The 17,672-nt window shown below is 38.1% G+C and overlaps 1 protein-coding gene across 5 annotated transcripts in view; it reads left to right on the plus strand.

The window, feature by feature from the left end:
* The window catches only part of fhod3b (formin homology 2 domain containing 3b), a 95,821-nt gene that overhangs the window by 67,361 nt on the left and 10,788 nt on the right, over positions 1–17,672 (plus strand). For 2 of the 5 annotated variants that reach the window (XM_028010420.1, XM_028010430.1), the window contains exons 6-20: positions 2,789–2,883; positions 3,697–3,808; positions 4,964–5,058; positions 5,778–5,921; positions 6,028–6,275; positions 7,988–8,086; positions 8,208–8,378; positions 9,298–9,357; positions 10,673–10,765; positions 10,886–11,020; positions 11,398–11,448; positions 13,262–13,452; positions 14,512–15,030; positions 15,369–16,249; positions 16,594–16,752. In XM_028010420.1, the coding sequence (XP_027866221.1) occupies positions 2,789–2,883; positions 3,697–3,808; positions 4,964–5,058; positions 5,778–5,921; positions 6,028–6,275; positions 7,988–8,086; positions 8,208–8,378; positions 9,298–9,357; positions 10,673–10,765; positions 10,886–11,020; positions 11,398–11,448; positions 13,262–13,452; positions 14,512–15,030; positions 15,369–16,249; positions 16,594–16,752 (3,053 nt within the window). The remainder of the gene's footprint in view (positions 1–2,788; positions 2,884–3,696; positions 3,809–4,963; positions 5,059–5,777; positions 5,922–6,027; positions 6,276–7,987; positions 8,087–8,207; positions 8,379–9,297; positions 9,358–10,672; positions 10,766–10,885; positions 11,021–11,397; positions 11,449–13,261; positions 13,453–14,511; positions 15,031–15,368; positions 16,250–16,593; positions 16,753–17,672) is intronic. The other 3 variants (XM_028010440.1, XM_028010449.1, XM_028010459.1) reach the window with 3 other exon arrangements.

Consider the following 17,672-nt stretch of genomic DNA (forward strand, 5'->3'; position numbering starts at 1 on the left):
GCTCCCTTATGATGGTCCAGCCTCTCAGACCTCAGTGTGCTTCTCACCTCAGCAGTGGTCATGGAGCTGCCCTTCCTGCACATTCCTGAGGCTGTGGAAGATAATTACTGTGGTTTATGAGAGGGAGAGGCCCAGAAGAAACACTTCCATCAGACCTTGGTTGTTTAAGCTGAGAGTTTTCTCTCAATTCTAGGTCAGTTTATATCTCTCACAGTTCATTGGTCTGCAGTTACCTTTTGAAGTTTTAAATCAATCAATCAAGAAAGGAAAAAAAATGCTTTCCACTGAGATAAAATGACTGATCAGCAGAGACCAAGCTTCTCATTAAACACTGTCACTGAAGCTGGATTTTAGTAAAATGTAGCTCATCTTGCCTAAAAGCTTGGTTTAATGTTACAGTAACCCTATGTATCCTGTAATGCATCTACTATGTGTCATTGAAAGGTACTCCTTAAACTTTCTCACATATTCACACACATATTACAACAACAAACTTCAGCGTATCAATAATTCAAAGCAATCTTCTGGGTTTCCTTAGGTGGAAACGTTTTACATTACTTTGAATCATTAAGATTGAATAAAGTTGCTGTGATATTTATTGGAGAGATTAGTGTACAAATCATCGTCATGATGACTAAAGTTGTGGAAAAGTTTAGAGTATGGTTAGGTTATAAACTGATATCACAACCATTGGACATCTCACGGTGAACTGTTCAACCCAACGTCCGGAAATGAAGAAACAACTACTGACCTACCATTACATGGCCATCCACCTAAAACTTAGACTAGAGACTGCAAAACACTTGAGACGAAGTTGGGGGTTCTCCCACGATCCTCTAATTTGGATTATCTTTAAGACCAAGATCTTAAACAACCAGTCAGAACTACACTGGTAGAGCTCAAAGCTCATTCATAGGCTAGAATGACCCAGAGTCCAAACCTGAATCCAATTTAGCTTCCATAGACTTAGGAAATATAGGTTCCCAAATGCTCTTCATCCATTCTGACAGTTGTGGCTATTTTGGAAAAGAAAAAAAAGACCAGGCACAAATTTCCATCTTAACACTCGCAGCTGTCATTCCAGTAAGGGGTTGTTCCACAAACTATTAATTCAGGGAGAGTTAAAGGAAAAAGAAACATTACAGCCTAGATCAACTTACACCGAATAACTATTAGATATAGGTTAGTTTGCCAAAGTGTACCAACTCCATCTGCTGTCTGCATTGGTAATCATTTAGAAAGTGATTAGACAATTTCCTCTCTGTGCCCGTAGATATCCCTATAGTGAAGGGCAATACAGTTTACTTTAAACCGTTGCATGACTATTCAACTCGTGGTTTTTGGAGCTTTACATTAAATTGTACATAAGGGACCTTCAGCAATGAAGGCTTTCATGAAGCAGTATTTTTGATATGTGAGGAAAAAGGTAATGTTTATGTGGGCTCTATTGTGGTTTCTAACAGTTTGCATATATTTTGCTTCTCACTGAATAAAATCCTTACGCGATATATTTGTTCTCATTTTTCTTTTGCTTGGCTTCATGTATAAGCCAGAAATTCAGCCACTTTCTATATATTAGATTTTCTTTTTTTTTTTTTTTTTTACTAATGTCTTATGATAGCATGTCAGAATGATCTGAAAGGTATTTCATTTTGTGGCTACCAGATAAAGTCTCATCTGTCAGCAGCTTTGTGTAATGGCACTTTTAAAAGCCTCATTAAGGCCACCTCTGTTTTCTCAATCCTGTTTGCTCTGGACATTCCTCAAAAACCACAGAGCACTTCTGCAGATACCTTTTACAGGTGCCTGCAAGAGATAAAAGTCTGCACAGTGATCCTATTGCAGGTATGGATTTGAAAAGAAACATGCAGGCTCAGCTGTTCCTGTATTTGTTTGTTGATGAATTTAGTTTTGTTTTCCTTGCTGCAGAGCATGCAGCAGAAATGAATCTTTAAGTACATTTTCGTCTGACATGTTGGGACAATCTGACCCCTTATTGATAAAAGATGAAATTCTGCGGCCGCTGCTCCAGAGAGCCATCAGCATGCACAAACACACAGAGATATGGATCCATGCTCGCTCTCATGCGTGATGTACACACAGCAGCTGCACCTGGGAATTTTGGCTTATCTACAGCAGATACATGATTTTCTAACCTGCCATGAGAAGCGCAGAGGGAAATGTATCATAACTGCAGGCTTTTAGCAGGATGTCTCATGAGAAAGCGTTTTAAACTGCGTAAGAAATGATTACAGTGTTCTGTTTTTGAGGAACATTAAATATTTCTTTTATTTGGTCATTCACTTTGAGCTTCTATAGATATTAAACTAAGAACTTTTATATTTTTAATATATATATTTTTTTACTATAACACCCCAATTTTACGTTATGTCAGTTTTTGCAGACATGTCTATGATTTTGCAGCAAACAATCTTTCTGCTCCAAGTTAACATTCTGAGGCAAAATGGCATTTTCACTACTACTAGACAAAAGATATTAGCCTATCTACCTTTGGTCATAAACATTTTGATCTTTTTTCTTCTGAAGTCTGACATTTACTAGTGAAGCCTCCTACACACCGACATACTGAGGTGTGACAATACTGACAGGGTCTAGTCTCAAGTTGATTTACTTATTTTGTAGACCTTTATATCAATGGTCAGACTGCTTTCACATGAAGTGTCAAGTAAGGTCATTCTTTTTAATGTACAAACATCCTTACATTGATCAATAACTGGTATTTATTTTTTTCAAATCTAATTTGTCCTCTGCTCTTTTCTCTCTGTAGCTTTAGGCCAGATAATGCTGTACGTGGATGGGATGAATGGCCTCATATCTCACAATGAAACAGTCCAGTGGCTTTACACCTTGGTTGGATCAAAGGTAAAAAGAATATAACCATTAGCTCTAAAAAGATCTCCACTCCCTTCAGAGATTGTAAACTCTGTAATGTCATTGCAACAGTCTCAGCTAGGTAATCTCATCAGAGCACTTAAAAACAGATTGAATCATGATGTCCAAAGGGATTCAATCCTTTCCTGACACCGTGGTGCTTCAGCCCCCTTGTGGCCAAATTGCTTGAGGAAGGATCTTGTTTTAACTTTAGATCTTATTTACCAGCTATTTTATGTAAATTATGACAGAATACTCAGCTTTTTCTTTGTTGCTTTTAATGAAAAATGGCCTATTAGATCCACCATAGAGCTGTTTGTCATATTACCACAGTTGATTCATTACTATTCTTGTTTTCTTTTCTGTCATTTCTTCCTTTCAGCTTACTGAAATTAGCCGTTGTGTTATCCTTTCCTCATTTTTGATGCTTTATACTATTCTAAAGTATTTATAAATCTCTGTCTTGTTAAGCCAAGACTCATGTTTAAAAGTTTGCCCAATGGTATTTCTTTTTTTTTTTTTTACCAGATTTTAAATATTTTCCACATTGGTGTTGTATCCAAATATTCTTAAATATGCAGTATTCTGTACACACTGTCACAGTTATGAAAACTCTAACTGTCCAGACAGGAAAGCGCTCAGACAAAACGAAAACATAAAGTATTCATGAATGTAGAGGTAATGCTAATTAATGGATATCAACAATGTCTAAAGTTGATTTTAGAACTATCAATGTATCAATATTGAGCTGCCCTCTTTGAATTCTGTATTTTGTGCCTTCTGCCTATTTTGTATTTTTAATAGTTTCGTCTAGTGGTGAAGACGTCCCTCAAGTTGCTGCTGGTGTTTGTGGAATACACAGAAAGCAATGCTGCCCTACTAATAAAGGCTGTGAACACTGTGGATACCAAAGGAGGTACAGGACCAGAAAGATTGAAAAAGCAAGATATTGTTTGCAGTAATGCATGTTCAGTCTATTGTGTACAACAGTAGACAGTACTGTTGTAGACAGTAGACGGTCTACAACACTCTACTGTTGTAGACAGTACAACAGTAGAACAGACTGAACAGACACATATCTATAGTTTGTCCTTACAGTTTTCATTTCACTTAAGTTTAATTGTACAAACATTTCTGAAAAAAACAGAAACTGATACTGCAGGCTGCTGATAATCTGAACAGTAGCAGATATATGATTAAGTAATCAAGCATGGGTCCGTTGTAAAAGTTTCCTCCAACTGGTATTAAATGTAGCAAATAGACAACATGACTGATTTCTTAGAGTGTATTTAGCAGCTTTAGCAGCAGGAACACAATGCATACAATGACAATGATGAGTGAGCCAAAAATCCGTAATAAATCTTAAAGCTCACTAATGCACTGTCTTTTTAAGCTGAAGACATTTGGTTGAAGCCCCCCTTATGTTTTTCTTATAGAGAAAAACATAATAAAAAAGGAATCTAAAGGATTTTACAAGCCATGAAGACAAAGGAGGATTTGTTATAACCACACAATTCCAACTCCTATTTGCAAACCGAATAATTGCTTTAAAAAAAAGATCTTAAACAAATTTTATATATTTCAAACTGATGAGAAAAACAGTGGAGGTGATTATATCATCTGTTCCTTGTTTGAAAAACTGTAACTAACGTCTTAAGTAAGTTTTATCTACTCACTTTAAAAGCTCAGTATTGTCCTGTGAGCAAGCAGCCTGGGCTGGCCTTCTGTGTGGAGGGGTCAGATATCCGTCAGTCTCACCTCAGTGTGAAACCATTTCTACTGAGGGTTACAAGAAGACTGAACATGATTCCCTGAGCTGCAGATAAGAAGATGTAGCTGACCTGAAGGCTGAGCACAATAGAGATAACAGACACCAATGCTTTTTTTTTGACTGAAGCTACAAAATATTCTTTTTTAATTCTTGGTCAGAGTTGTCTATAGACCATTTTTGCCCTATAAAATGGACAGATGGCTTGGTACAGATTTTTTTCCCCACTATCTTTGTAAATGATCAGATGTTTTTACTTGAGTCTCATCATGCATTATCCCTTGCCTGATTTTGGTGGCACAGGTAAAAAACTTTGGTCAAATGTCATGGAAATCCTGGAGGAGAAGGATGGAGTGGACACCGAGCTGTTGGTGTTTGCCATGACGCTCATTAATAAGGTACGTAAATACAGCTTTAATTATTATTAGTAAACTATTAGTTTTCCTGATATGTTATGTGTTTTACTATCTCCACCTGGTCATAGATTATGATCAAATGTTAACATTCACAGGAATTATCAAAATGAGGACAGATTTTGTGTTTCCTGCAAAGAAGCATTCATTCTATAATGAGATAAGACTTGTCTGTGCACAACATCTGTCAGATTACATCAGATAACAAGAATAAAGAGGGTTCCTCCTTTAGGTTCGACAACCATGACCGTCTGTTTGTTGTTTTTCTCTAGAAATATCTCTGGTATTTCGTTTTCTTGTATTTGAGATGTGGCCTTCATTCAGTCAGCTGGTCGGTAGTGTGCAGCAACAGGCAGCTCATTTGTAGGACTTTAAACTCCATCCTTTCATTTTCTTACACCCTTATCACATTGTGGTCAGGACTTATCACCAATCAGGACTTTGAACTGTAGGTGTGACTGTCATTCATTTCTCTATGACAAAAGATATTAACTTTTTAAAACTTTTGTTTACATTGACACCATTAAGCTTACCTCAACTGTTAATGTAGACTCTTAAAGATACAACTATTTCTGTTTCAACTTCAGTTCCAAATAAATATGACTAAATAAATTAATAGAAACAAGTCTGACAAAGCAGCCAATATCCCTAACATGTTTCTTTCATTTACTGGTTCGTTTCAAACTGATTATGTTTTTTCTCAGACTCTGGCAGCACTTCCGGATCAGGACTCCTACTACGACATGGTGGACTGTCTTGAGGAACAAGGTATTGAGGTGACGGCCCGGAGACATCTAGGCAGAAAAGGCACTGACCTTGATCTTGTTGAACAGTTCAACATCTATGAGGTAAGAAGTCACTCGCTGAAGACAAGTACTACACCTCAACATAGTGGCATCGATTCATCACCAGTGTTTCATCACCTTGTTAAACTATAATGCCTTTTTGATACAGACGATTCTTCGCCATGAGGACGGGGACGATGAAGCCCAGCTGCCTCCATGTGGCAGAAAGGACCGCCGCAGAGCTAGCGTCGGTGGTACCAATGAGAGACGGGGCTTGGAAAGAAGACGGAGCCGGAGACATTCGCTGCAGAATAACAAAGACCATACTTCCAGCTCGGCATCTCCAGGCAACACTTACTCCCATTCCGGTAGTTTCCTTCCCTTTGGTGGCCACCGAGTTGAAGACATCAGCGAAAGGTGAGGCAAAAGGAGCAAAAAAAGGGAAAAGGTGAACGATATTCCAGAAAAGGACATTTTTTCTTGGTACACTTTGCAGATTTATAGGTCCATTCTTGAGCAGATGCATTTTCTCCAGCCAGAGATTACAATTTAAAGAATGAAATAGGAGCCTTCTGCTACAAAGTAAGATTATATTAATTTTCTTTATGTTAGAGTTTCTCTTCTGCTTCGGATGGCAGCAGGGACCATGTATAAACTCACAATATAGGCTATCTATGCTCTGCTTTATGTCATATTTACTTCAGAGAGACTGTTCTGACCTTATCTACACAATCCCATGTGTTTTCATATCAAGCAAACCTTTATTACTAAAAGCACTCAGAATTCAAAACTGATTCAACTTTTTTTTATTGGACCGTGCAGTAAAAAGAAACCACTTTGATTTTGACGGTCTGTCTGATTAAGGTACAATGTTAAAGCAATTCAAAGCAGAGTACCTACCTGTGTTCTCGACTGCACTGAGGTCTTCAAGTTTGCTAAATTCAACCCAGCAGGCCATTTGATACCAGCCTATCCTCTTCCACCCTACCACAGGAAATTCAAGCTCCCTTTGAAGAGCACAATTTTCCATATTGTTAATGAAATCCAGACAACCTGGAGGGATCCAAACAGCAAACTGGAGGAAGAGTTATGTGTGATGATCCCACACTGTCAAATAAACCAGACAAGATATTGTCTACTGCTCTATCTCTGGTTATTTAATCAAACCTAATCGTTTGATTTTGTCAAAATGTATCTCTTTATTCCATCAGTTTTATATTTTTTATAAAAGTGGGTCTCAAATGTATACTCACTCCTTAAAGGCAGATTTTTATGAGATAAACAGATTTGTCCTTTACAATTGTTTTTCACCTTTAATATAACATACTGTTTGTCATATAAAATTAAACCGGAAGAAAACAGTAAATGGAATAAATGTATCATTGTTGTATTAATGTTAACACACTTAAACTAGAGTATTACCTTTGATTCAATTTCAGACGTTTTGGGGGGCACATCAGTTAATTGGCTGTACTGTATTTACTTTTTCTTTCTTGTTTGGCTATAAATCAGACTAATTGCTTCCCATTTTAGGTTAAGATTGGTTATCAACATTATTTATTTATTTTTATTTTTTCGCTTTGTTTTATTTTAAAACTGTCTTTAAATTCAAAAGTTTACATTTATTTCCTCAGCATTGTGTAATATTGCCCTGTACACAACACAACAGGACTTTTAAAAATACATTTTACCGAACTGTCTATCATAGTACAGATGGAAAAACATTTGAAGCAGGTCTTATCTTCGATTCACTATTTGCGTCACAAAATCCTTGCATTTTAACTTTTAGTGTCTATACTTTTGAGGGCTAATGTATGTTTCTTAATTTATATTCACATGTACCCTTAGTTGTTGCATGTAAAAATCCATTGCTTGTTTTTATGATGTCATCCCACTAATTTTCTCAATCTGCTAACATCTTCCATTGCTTGTTGCTTTTCTGTACTAACGCCTATGGTGCTTTTTGTCTGACAAGCATGTTTTGTGTGTCTCATTTCTGTGCATTGTCTCCCCTGGGCAAACCATCTGCGGTTTCACATTGTCTCCTTACAAATTTCCACTCCCCGCCTCCCGCCCACCGACATCCTCCCTTTCATCCATTCATCCCTCGGCCCCTCCTCTAACCACAGAGAAGAGGAAGAGGAAGAAGAGGAGGATGAGGATGAGGAGGCCGAGGCAGATGATGAAAGCCAACCAGACACTGAACCCTCTAGACAGGGCTCTCACAGGTATTTGAGGCCAGCCAAGCAGGATGCAACTGCCTCTTTTTTCTTCTTTTAGCATCTTCCCTGTCTGATTGCCTCACTCCTTCTATTTGGACTCCTGCTTTCTTGTATTTTGTCCTCCTAGTGTGGCTCCAGATGTAGCAGACACTCCTAACATGTGTTTGAACTTAAAGTGTATGACCAGCCTCCTCCTTAAAGCCAGTGACCCTGCAGGGCAGAGAGACTTTCTCAGCATCAAGACCAGGACACCCTCTCCTGTGTCCGTTGCACCTAAAAAGAGGACCTTTAGTCCTTGGTGTGTTCCTTTCTGCCACCGTTTTCTTGTCTGGTGCTAGTTGGAAAGACAGGCTTTGCACATGCTCAGTAGTAGTCAGACTGGAACCCTTTTCATGTCCCTTCATTTGCTGAGTTAAACCAGACTCAGGTGTCTTTTAGTTTTGATGAGGGACTTGCATTACAACTGGCTCATTATTCATTGTGAAGCACATCACCACTAAAGCCTGTATTTCTCCCAGTGAAACTTCAGAAAGCATAAAAGCACAACTAATGACACTATTATTTAAAATCTGCCCTCATTATTATACAGTTTAGCACTTTAAATGCCAGATCAGTTACACTGAATATATATTGTGTTAGTTCTCCATTTTATGATACTTGCCAGAGGAAATGTTGAACCCATTTAGGTTCACTTGCATCCAACAGAACAACAGCCTTCTAGATATTTTCTTTCCTGTGGTCTGTTAGTAAAATTGATGTTCTCAGCCATAGTCAACTTAAAAGCAAGTCTTTCAGCCTATTTGATGCATTAGTATCAGTTAATGCCAATCCAGGGAAAATGTGTTGAATTTGACCACTGATCTACTCATTGGTGTAATACCAGTCATAGTAGATTTTGTACTTTCTTACCATATCCCAGGTTAACTGCAGCTGATATTATTCCCTATAAAGCATATTATAAACAATATACTTAAATTGAGAGTGATAGAACTTTATAGTACTGAAATTATACATAATATGCTGTACTTTTTTTGCTTTCGAAGAATCTCATTGTTTCAATCTACAGACAAAGATGTGTTCTTCCTGTCTGCTTTGTTTTCTTGTGGCCATTAAACTCTCTATGATCCATCTGCTCTCTAACTAACTTGACTGGATGGCTAACAGTTGATCTTTTTCTCTCTGTCTTACTTTATCTTTTCTCTTGCTTCCATCTTCAGTCTGACAGATACTCCACCTTCTGCAACTTACTCAGCTAGAAAGCCCTGCTGGGCTGAGAGGTAAGATCAGGAGTCAGCAGGTCATGCATAACAGGAATATATGGAAATGCTGACGTTAATTTCTGAAGTTTGAAACCTGCAGCACTAAAAAATGTGACTACTACTCAGAAAATTACCTTATCATTCAAAGCTTAATTTATTTCATTCACTAGATTCATAAAGCAAGAGTCAAGAGTAACCTTGATCACCATGACTTATGAAAACCCAGAATTCAATTTTCAGAAATTTGAATACATTAAAGCATTAAAAATATTTTTTTCATTAGAAAAATGTTGACCTCCTGTGTAAAGTTTGTCCATGTACTGTAAATGTGCATTTTACTTTGTCAAAACTCCTTCTGGATGAAATAATGAAGCAGATCATTATTTTGATCTGCCATTAGCCTGTGGCTCTGTTAAGGTGTAACAAAAGCCCAAGTTGCTTTTATTGTTTCTTTCAGTTTGTCTGCATTGTTGGGTCTTGTGTTTCTTTTTTTCCCTCTTGACAATACTGAGCACACTGATACCATGGCTATTAAAGTGGGTATTGGTATTTTTTGACAGTGTTGGCAGGTGTCCCAGTCCTCATTGGCAATTAAATCAGTATCTCCATAAAGCTTGTCAACATAGAAAAAGCATTAAGAGCCTTAAAATTTCCTGGTCGACAGCTGCACTGACTTTGGACTTGATAAAACTCAGTAGACCAACGACAACAAATAATACAGTTCCTCAAATTCTCACTCACTGAGAAAATTTTAATCTGAACCTCAAGCAACTTGGGTTTTGTGCCTCTTTGCTGCTTTCTCCATGTCAGGGGGTCTTAATTTCATTTTCATGAAATGAAAAATGTACTTTCATCTGAAAAGATAACTTTGGACGACTGAACAACTGAATACACAGTCCAGCTATTTTCCTCCCCAGCCCACTCCTGATGCTCAGGAGCCTGAATCCAAGCCAAAGCTGAAGCTCATATCCAGGATAAGTCTCAGTGGAGTGCCTCTTCAAGCACTCCAGTCACAGTTAATGCCTTAAAAATCTCATCTCCCAAACAGTTGAATAGGCAGCGCTTGAAATTTCTGAAAACTGAGTTTAATTTACTTTGCAGTACGCCATAATCCTCAAACAGAAGACACAACTTGAAATATGTCACTCTCTGAGTGTCTAATGTAAAACATGAGCTTCACCTTTTGAATTAAATTACTGAATATTATTTCTAAACTGTCCAGAATTCTCGGTTTTGCATCATCTCACTGATGGTTTTTTTTTAATTATTATTATTTTGGTAAAAAATAAGAAAGACAAACAACATTGAGTTGTTTCTTCTTCTTCCTATCCAGAAAAAGTTGTAACAGTAGACATCCAACTCCAACATCATCCATCCATCAAATCAGTAACTCAACACCCTCTGCATCTGACTCCAAGACTGACAGGTGAACACATCAACACACTTTGTATCTTCAGTGAAATTAGACTTGATAAAAGGAACACTCATTGCTACATCTTTATTAATGCCTTCACATGTTTTCCTTTTTTTACATTTTTACGAGCAGGACTGCTATTGGGAGCTTGCTGACATCGTCATACAGGCAACATCAAGAATCTCTGGCTGCAGAGAGAGAGAAGAGATGTCGGGAAAGAGAGGAACGTCTGCAGAGGATTGAAAGAGAAGAGAGAAATCGATTCAAGTTAGTCTCACCTTGCCTTTAGATAAAACCCAGCATGACTTCATGTTGAAGAGCGTGCACTGTTTCTTCACAACTGGCAGCTAAATATTGCAGGTGGCTCTTGTCTTAGCTCAGCTGAAGTGCTCATAAATCTCTCCTGAGGCTGAGAGGAGCTGAGTTTTATTTATGAGGATAATTGCACTTTGAAACACAACAGGAGGACTCTGCAAAAACATATGTTATCTGTATATGCCACATCCTAGCCATTTGCAGGCCATATTCCAGATCTTTAACATTATAGCAGTCTAAGATTACAGGATTCGTGCTGAGTAATATATACATCATTCAAGTGCTAAATTGCCTTTTGTGAAGCTCGGTTGCTTTTTTTTTTGTCTCAGTCGTGATCATGTGGAAAAGAGGGAAGAAGCGAGACAAGTCAGAGAGGAAAGGTGAGTTCATTTTGTTTCTATTTCAAATGGATCTGTGTTTTCGTTTCCCTGTGTTACTATCCTGTTCTCAACTCCGTGAACTTCGACATGCAGCTCAAATATTTGAAAGAAAGCCTAGAAAGAAACCCAGCATTAGCAAGTAGTTGCCAAAAATTCCTCACGGCAGTTTAAAAAAAGGTGGATGTCATTTGTCAACATTCACATCTTGATTAATGGGATTATGGCCCCATTTTTCCACAATTTTCCTGGAATGAGATAGGATAAATGGCTAATATTTACAGATACAATCAATGTTATATAAAGCTATCATACTTCCAAAAATGTAATTCTTTCAATGGCTGGATGTTTTTAATTCAATAGTTTCCTGGAAAACATTTCACTCGGAAATAAATAACTGGACTAAACAACACCAAATTTAGTTATGTAGTTAAAACTGGTTTTCAGTTTTTGCACTGCAACTAGCAAAAGTACTAATACCACTTAAAACATTTTTCAAATTTTCTCAATGTATTTCATTTTGATTTTATGTCTTTTGATTTGTGTCTTTCTATATAAAGTAATTATTGCCTAGTGTTGTTTTCAAAATGGTAAAATACCATTAACTACATTAATGCTGTGCTATAGGAAAGCACAGCATAATTCTACCAGCAACATCTTCCATTGCAGGGTTCAGGATTATGCATATTGTTGTCTGCATAGGCCAGAATGTTCACTTTTAGTTTCATTTGTTCAGAATCTTCTTTCAAATGTTTAATGTATCCTCCACTTGGCTTGTGGCAAACTGTGAAGAAAGTTTCTTTCACAACGTCCTTTCAAAAATAGCTCTCTTCTTTAATTCTTGTGCATTTGCATATGGACAAATGTTAAGCATGAACAATACTGAATACTATAGTATTTGTAGCCTTTGATAATTTCCAGTGAACATTCCCAAAAGATATGTCTGACAACATATAGACAGTTTAAAAGACAATAAAAAATCATGGCAAGATAAAGTCTTATACACAACACAAATTCTAAAATTAACTTAAAACAGACCACAATGAAACAAGAACCAGCATGTGCTGCCTGTTACCTATGACTACAAGTGTGGTCTTCTTAAATCTTCTTTGCAGAGTGTCCAAATAATAGTAGTTCTGTCAAAAGACTTCCCCACCTCAGTTATAGATCCATGGAGCTCCTGCAGAATTACCATGAGCCTCTGGGCTGATTCTCTGATTAATGCACTCTTTGTCTTGGCGGAGTTCCATTTGTGCCATATTTTTTTCAGCTGATGGATTGAAAAGTTGTCTTTGACAAGTTCAAATCTTGGGATATTGTTTTGTAATCGAATCCAACTTTAAACCTCCAGACAGATTTCTCCCTAAACTGTCTGCTGTGTTTCTTGGTCTTCCTGATGCCATTTGTTCACTACTGCTCGCTAATAATCCTCTGATTCCTAGAATTGTTCTCTTCATGCTGAGATTACATTACAAATGGGATGACTCTATTTACTAATTAGGTAACTTCCGACGACAATTTAATTTTGATATATTGCAGTGTATCCTCTGAAGACAAATATTGACCACACACTCCTTAGATCTTGGTTTGTGAAAATATCTTGAAAACCATATAGTACATTCCTTCAACTTCACAGTTTTGCATTACTTTGTTTTGAGAACTCACAAAACGTCCAAATAAATTACATGTGACCAATGGAATGTGAAAAGGTTCATTTGCAAGGGCACGCTCTAATAGACCTGCACACACTAAATTATACAATTGAAATCAGATTCCTGTATGCAGAGGCGGATGAAGTCTTCATTTTGTTTTGAAGGTACAAAGCAGTAGAGAGGCTGGCTGCAGAGGAGTTTGATCGGGAGCGCCCTCGAATGCCGACAAGAGGACGAACAGAAATCACGCTGTGTTTGAGTCCAACTCCGACCAACCGCTCAGTATCCCGCTGCTCCACAGCGTCACACTCTATCTCACAGGAAAAGACAGTCACGGCTGCAGAGCAGATGTCAGGTAAAAAAAAATTTTGTTGTTGTTTTTTTTTTACTGTTGATGCTCAAGAGTTGGTGGGGAATGACCAAATCGTGCTTTCTTACATGGACTCCATCCAGCGTAACTTCTTGACATTGTGGTGAAATAAATGAGTCTTCATTCAACCTCCCCATTAAGCTGTTCTCTGTAAGGCATTTGGCGTGCTCATGTGAACAGCTGTAATTTTCAGTTAACTCTGAAGCAGGCACTTCCTCGTTGGGTAAACATGATTGCCTTCATGCTAAACTTGCATCACTCTGAACAGTGTTTCTGCAGGTATCAGTTTATGACAGACTCTAGCGTTGGAGGATCAAGGGTGCTTCTTTAGAATATCCTTGTTTGACAGTTTGGGTGAGATGGTTGAAATCTGTACCAGTCTGAAGGTTCAAACAGGAGAATTTAAATACCAAACACATAAATTGCTTGCAAAATGTATAAAGCAACTTAGGGTTAAACTTCTTCTATAAGTTATTTGATACCAACCTTATACTAAGACTCCAGGCTTATGGTTGGAAACTAACCAGTTTAAATGAACTATACCAAATGTGCCAAGAGGAGTGGTCAAACATCCTGGTAGAATGATGACAGAAACTTGTTCACGTCTATAAGAAATGTAGATCTTCCCTACAACATCCTAAGACACTATTGGAAGTTTATGCTTACATTTGAGTCTCTATTTAAGTCATTTGGGGTTTGAGGAAACTAAAAATAAGTTCAGTTTTGGGCCCATTTGTATTGTTTCTCTGAATCTCTGTATGTTACATAGTCATGCTACCTTGAAAAAAAATGGGTTTGAATGCATCAACAAAAAGGTCATACCAATGATGAGGAAGGGTTACGTTCTGTCTGGCATTGTACTAGTTTTTGGAGATAAAAACAAAAGAATATCATGTGTTATTCCAAAGAAAGTTTGAAAAAAAGATCTGAAAACAGTTTCATTTAACAGTTTCTGGCTCAAAATGACCATTTGTCCATATTGTTGCAAACTATGAATAAAAAGGTTAATACTTGAGTTAATTCTACATTCTGATTTCTTTCCAGGAACAGAAAACATATCAAGTCCAAACCTCGTCCCACAGATTAGAACCAAGAGTCCAGCACCTGAACTACCAGCATCAGACTCGCCCCAAACAGCAAATAACAAAACTGAGACAAAGACACGTGCGGTTGCAGGAATTTTTGCTACCATACAGAGTGGCAAGAAAGGCGCAACACAGCTTGATGAGAAGGAGCAGTCGGGAAAAGAAAAGGAAGAGAAACAAGAGCAGGAGATCCTTACAGAACGGGAGCGGATTGTTGATGAGGTTGGAGCTGAGGAAGCAGAGGTGACAGATGGACCAGAGGTTGGAGAGCAGGATGTTAATGTGGAGGTGGAGTTAGAGGAGAAATTACAGCCTGCAGATGCAGAGGTGGAGGAAAGTGTGATGCTGAGTGAGAAAGAGAGACAGAACGAGGAGGTGAATGAAAAAGACAACTGCTCTGCATCCAGCATCTCTTCTACAAGCAGCACTCTGGAGAGGGAGGAGCGAGAGCAGAAGATAATTAAAGACACTGACTCAGGTAGCAAACCTGGAGTTACTCCTCTTTGCTGTAACTTCGTAGGTTTGTGTTTGTGCCAATCTCATTTTACACTAGGTTTACACATATTTTATCTGCTATTTTGGTAACTCTTGAAGGCTTTTGGTCTTTTGTAAAACAACCAAAAAAAATATAACTTTTAAACCTTGTATCGTTTTTATTCCACTTTAACAGTACTTAGTTTTTTGGTCTATCACATACAATCTCTGTAAAACACATACATTTGTAATATTGATTTGAGAAACTATAAAAAAGATCATGGGGTATGAATATTTTTCATGTTGCTCTAATTAACAGTATAATTGTTTTCTAATCAACAGGCCAATGGACTCATTGTTCAAAGGACACAGATGTGAATGACCAATGCAAGAAGATTCTCAACAACAAGCGCTTCATGCTGGACATGCTTTATGCCCAGAAGGCCGTCTCAGAGGATGACAGGGACGTCAGAGAGTCAGAGAAGGAACGATGTAAATGTGAAAAGGAAACAGATGGGAGTGACCCTGTGGCCAGTTTGGCCAGCCGGATCTCCACACTGGAGGCGAATAGACAGGAAAGAGAGGACTGTGTAAAAAAATTAGAGGTGGGCAATCTGGACAACCATGGCAACGTCAGGGCGGTGGCGGAGAAATTTGGGGATTTAGTCAAGGGTCTTACATGTGCACTGGAGATAGAGGTTCCTAAAGAGCAACAGCAGACAGACAAATCATCTGGTTCACCCCCAAAGAAAGAGTCAGATCACATCTGGGATCAGCTGATGGCGTCCCCCAGGGAGCTGCGCATCAAAGAAATGGACTTCACAGATCTTAGAGAGGAGGACGACATGGACATTTTAGATTTGGAGGGCGTGGTCAACTCACCTTCTCCGCCATGCAGTTCTGCCCTCCCACCACCTCCGCCTTTGTTCGGATGTCCCCCACCTCCTCCCATTCCGGGCAGGATGATGCCTCCACCCCCTCCGTTTATGGCTCCCATACCACCGCCCTCTCCTCAGCTGGGTCGAGGGGACGCCCCTCTCTTCCAAAAGAAGAAGAAGACCATCCGTCTCTTCTGGAACGAGGTGCGTCCTGTAGACTGGCAGCGCAAGAATCACAAGTTCTGTAAGGAATCCCTGTGGTCCAAATTGGAGCCGGTTAAACTGGATACCTCTAAACTGGAGCAGCTGTTTGAGACCAAATCCAAGGAGTTGTCAGTAACAAAGGTATGCTTTTCAAATAATTTAAATTACTCATAAACGTCATGCAATTTAAAATGCCACAGTGAGGCTACGTTGGATTAAAATCTGGTGCGTTTCCTCTTTGGGAACTAAAATAGCAATATTGCAGAAAATAATTGTTGAATGTTTTGCATAAAAATAAACCAGATTAAACCCTGTATTTGGACATTGTAATGGAGAGTTGCTAAAGAATTGGTCATTAAATCTTAAACACGTTACTACAGAACTGACAGTACAAATTGTTAATGAAGCTATGATAGAGAGCAATAGGGGATTTTACAATCTGTCTACTCACAATGTTTTCTTCTTCTTCTCTTTGCATCTCCCAGAAAGCATCGGTTGAAGGCAAACGACAAGAAATCATTGTCCTGGACTCGAAGCGCAGCAACGCCATAAATATCGGGTTAACTGTCTTGCCCCCTCCACGCACAATCAAGACAGCTATTCTCAACTTTGATGAGTATGCACTAAACAAGGAAGGCATTGAGGTAGGCTTTAATTAGCTGCATCAAAACTTACATGTATACTGAATGTAGTGTCAGGGGGTTAAACTGTAAATGGGTGTCATTAACCCTTTCATGCATGAATTATGATCCTTTGTGTCAAGATATTTTTCCATTTTGTTTTATTTTCTTAAGGCATGAAAAGGTAGGAAAAAGAATCTGTAAAAAAAAAAAAAATATATATATATATATATATATATATTATTTTTTTTAGGTGATCAATTGTAATTTTCTCCAAATACAAAGTTATTTGAAAAATACATCAGTGGTATTGTTCTTTAGGGGTCATCTGATGTCACAATATTTTTCTTTTTACTTGTAAGAGTCATCTACAGTAGAAGGAGGGACAGGGTCGGCCATATTGGATTTAACAAAAATAATTACTGGCATGCAGCTGATGGTCAGTAGTTTATAATGTATTTTATGATGCATTAGTGTCCACTTCAGTGGTCTGTGTGCATTTATAATATAAAAATCCACAAGAAGCACAAGAAAATGACTTTTAGATAGCTGTCCACTGAAGTGACCACTATGCATGAAAGTGTTAAGAATAACTGTCAAGCTTTCTGTTGTAATAGTTCACATTGTTATCTTTTGAATACATTTAAAAAGAGAAATTATAAAAAGGTTATTTTTAGATAATCTCAACAACAAAATGTAGGGTATCTGCTGCAGAATACAGTCGCAGGTAACAGAGACCTCATACTTTTGGTATTACGTAACCTGAGTTCATTATTAGGAGACAGGAAGATTCCTCTCCATCTTTTTTCTCTGGAGGTATTTGCAGTAAGAAAACAAAAGCAGGGGCAAAAGTTCAGTGGGAAAGCTGGAAACGGCTTTAAGAAATATCCAAATCAATGTTTTCCACCAACTTCTCTGACATATCATGCAAAGATTTCATCCAG

This window comes from Xiphophorus couchianus, chromosome 3 (assembly GCF_001444195.1).
Source record: "Xiphophorus couchianus chromosome 3, X_couchianus-1.0, whole genome shotgun sequence".
In the NCBI taxonomy this organism is placed as follows: Eukaryota; Metazoa; Chordata; class Actinopteri; order Cyprinodontiformes; family Poeciliidae; genus Xiphophorus; species Xiphophorus couchianus.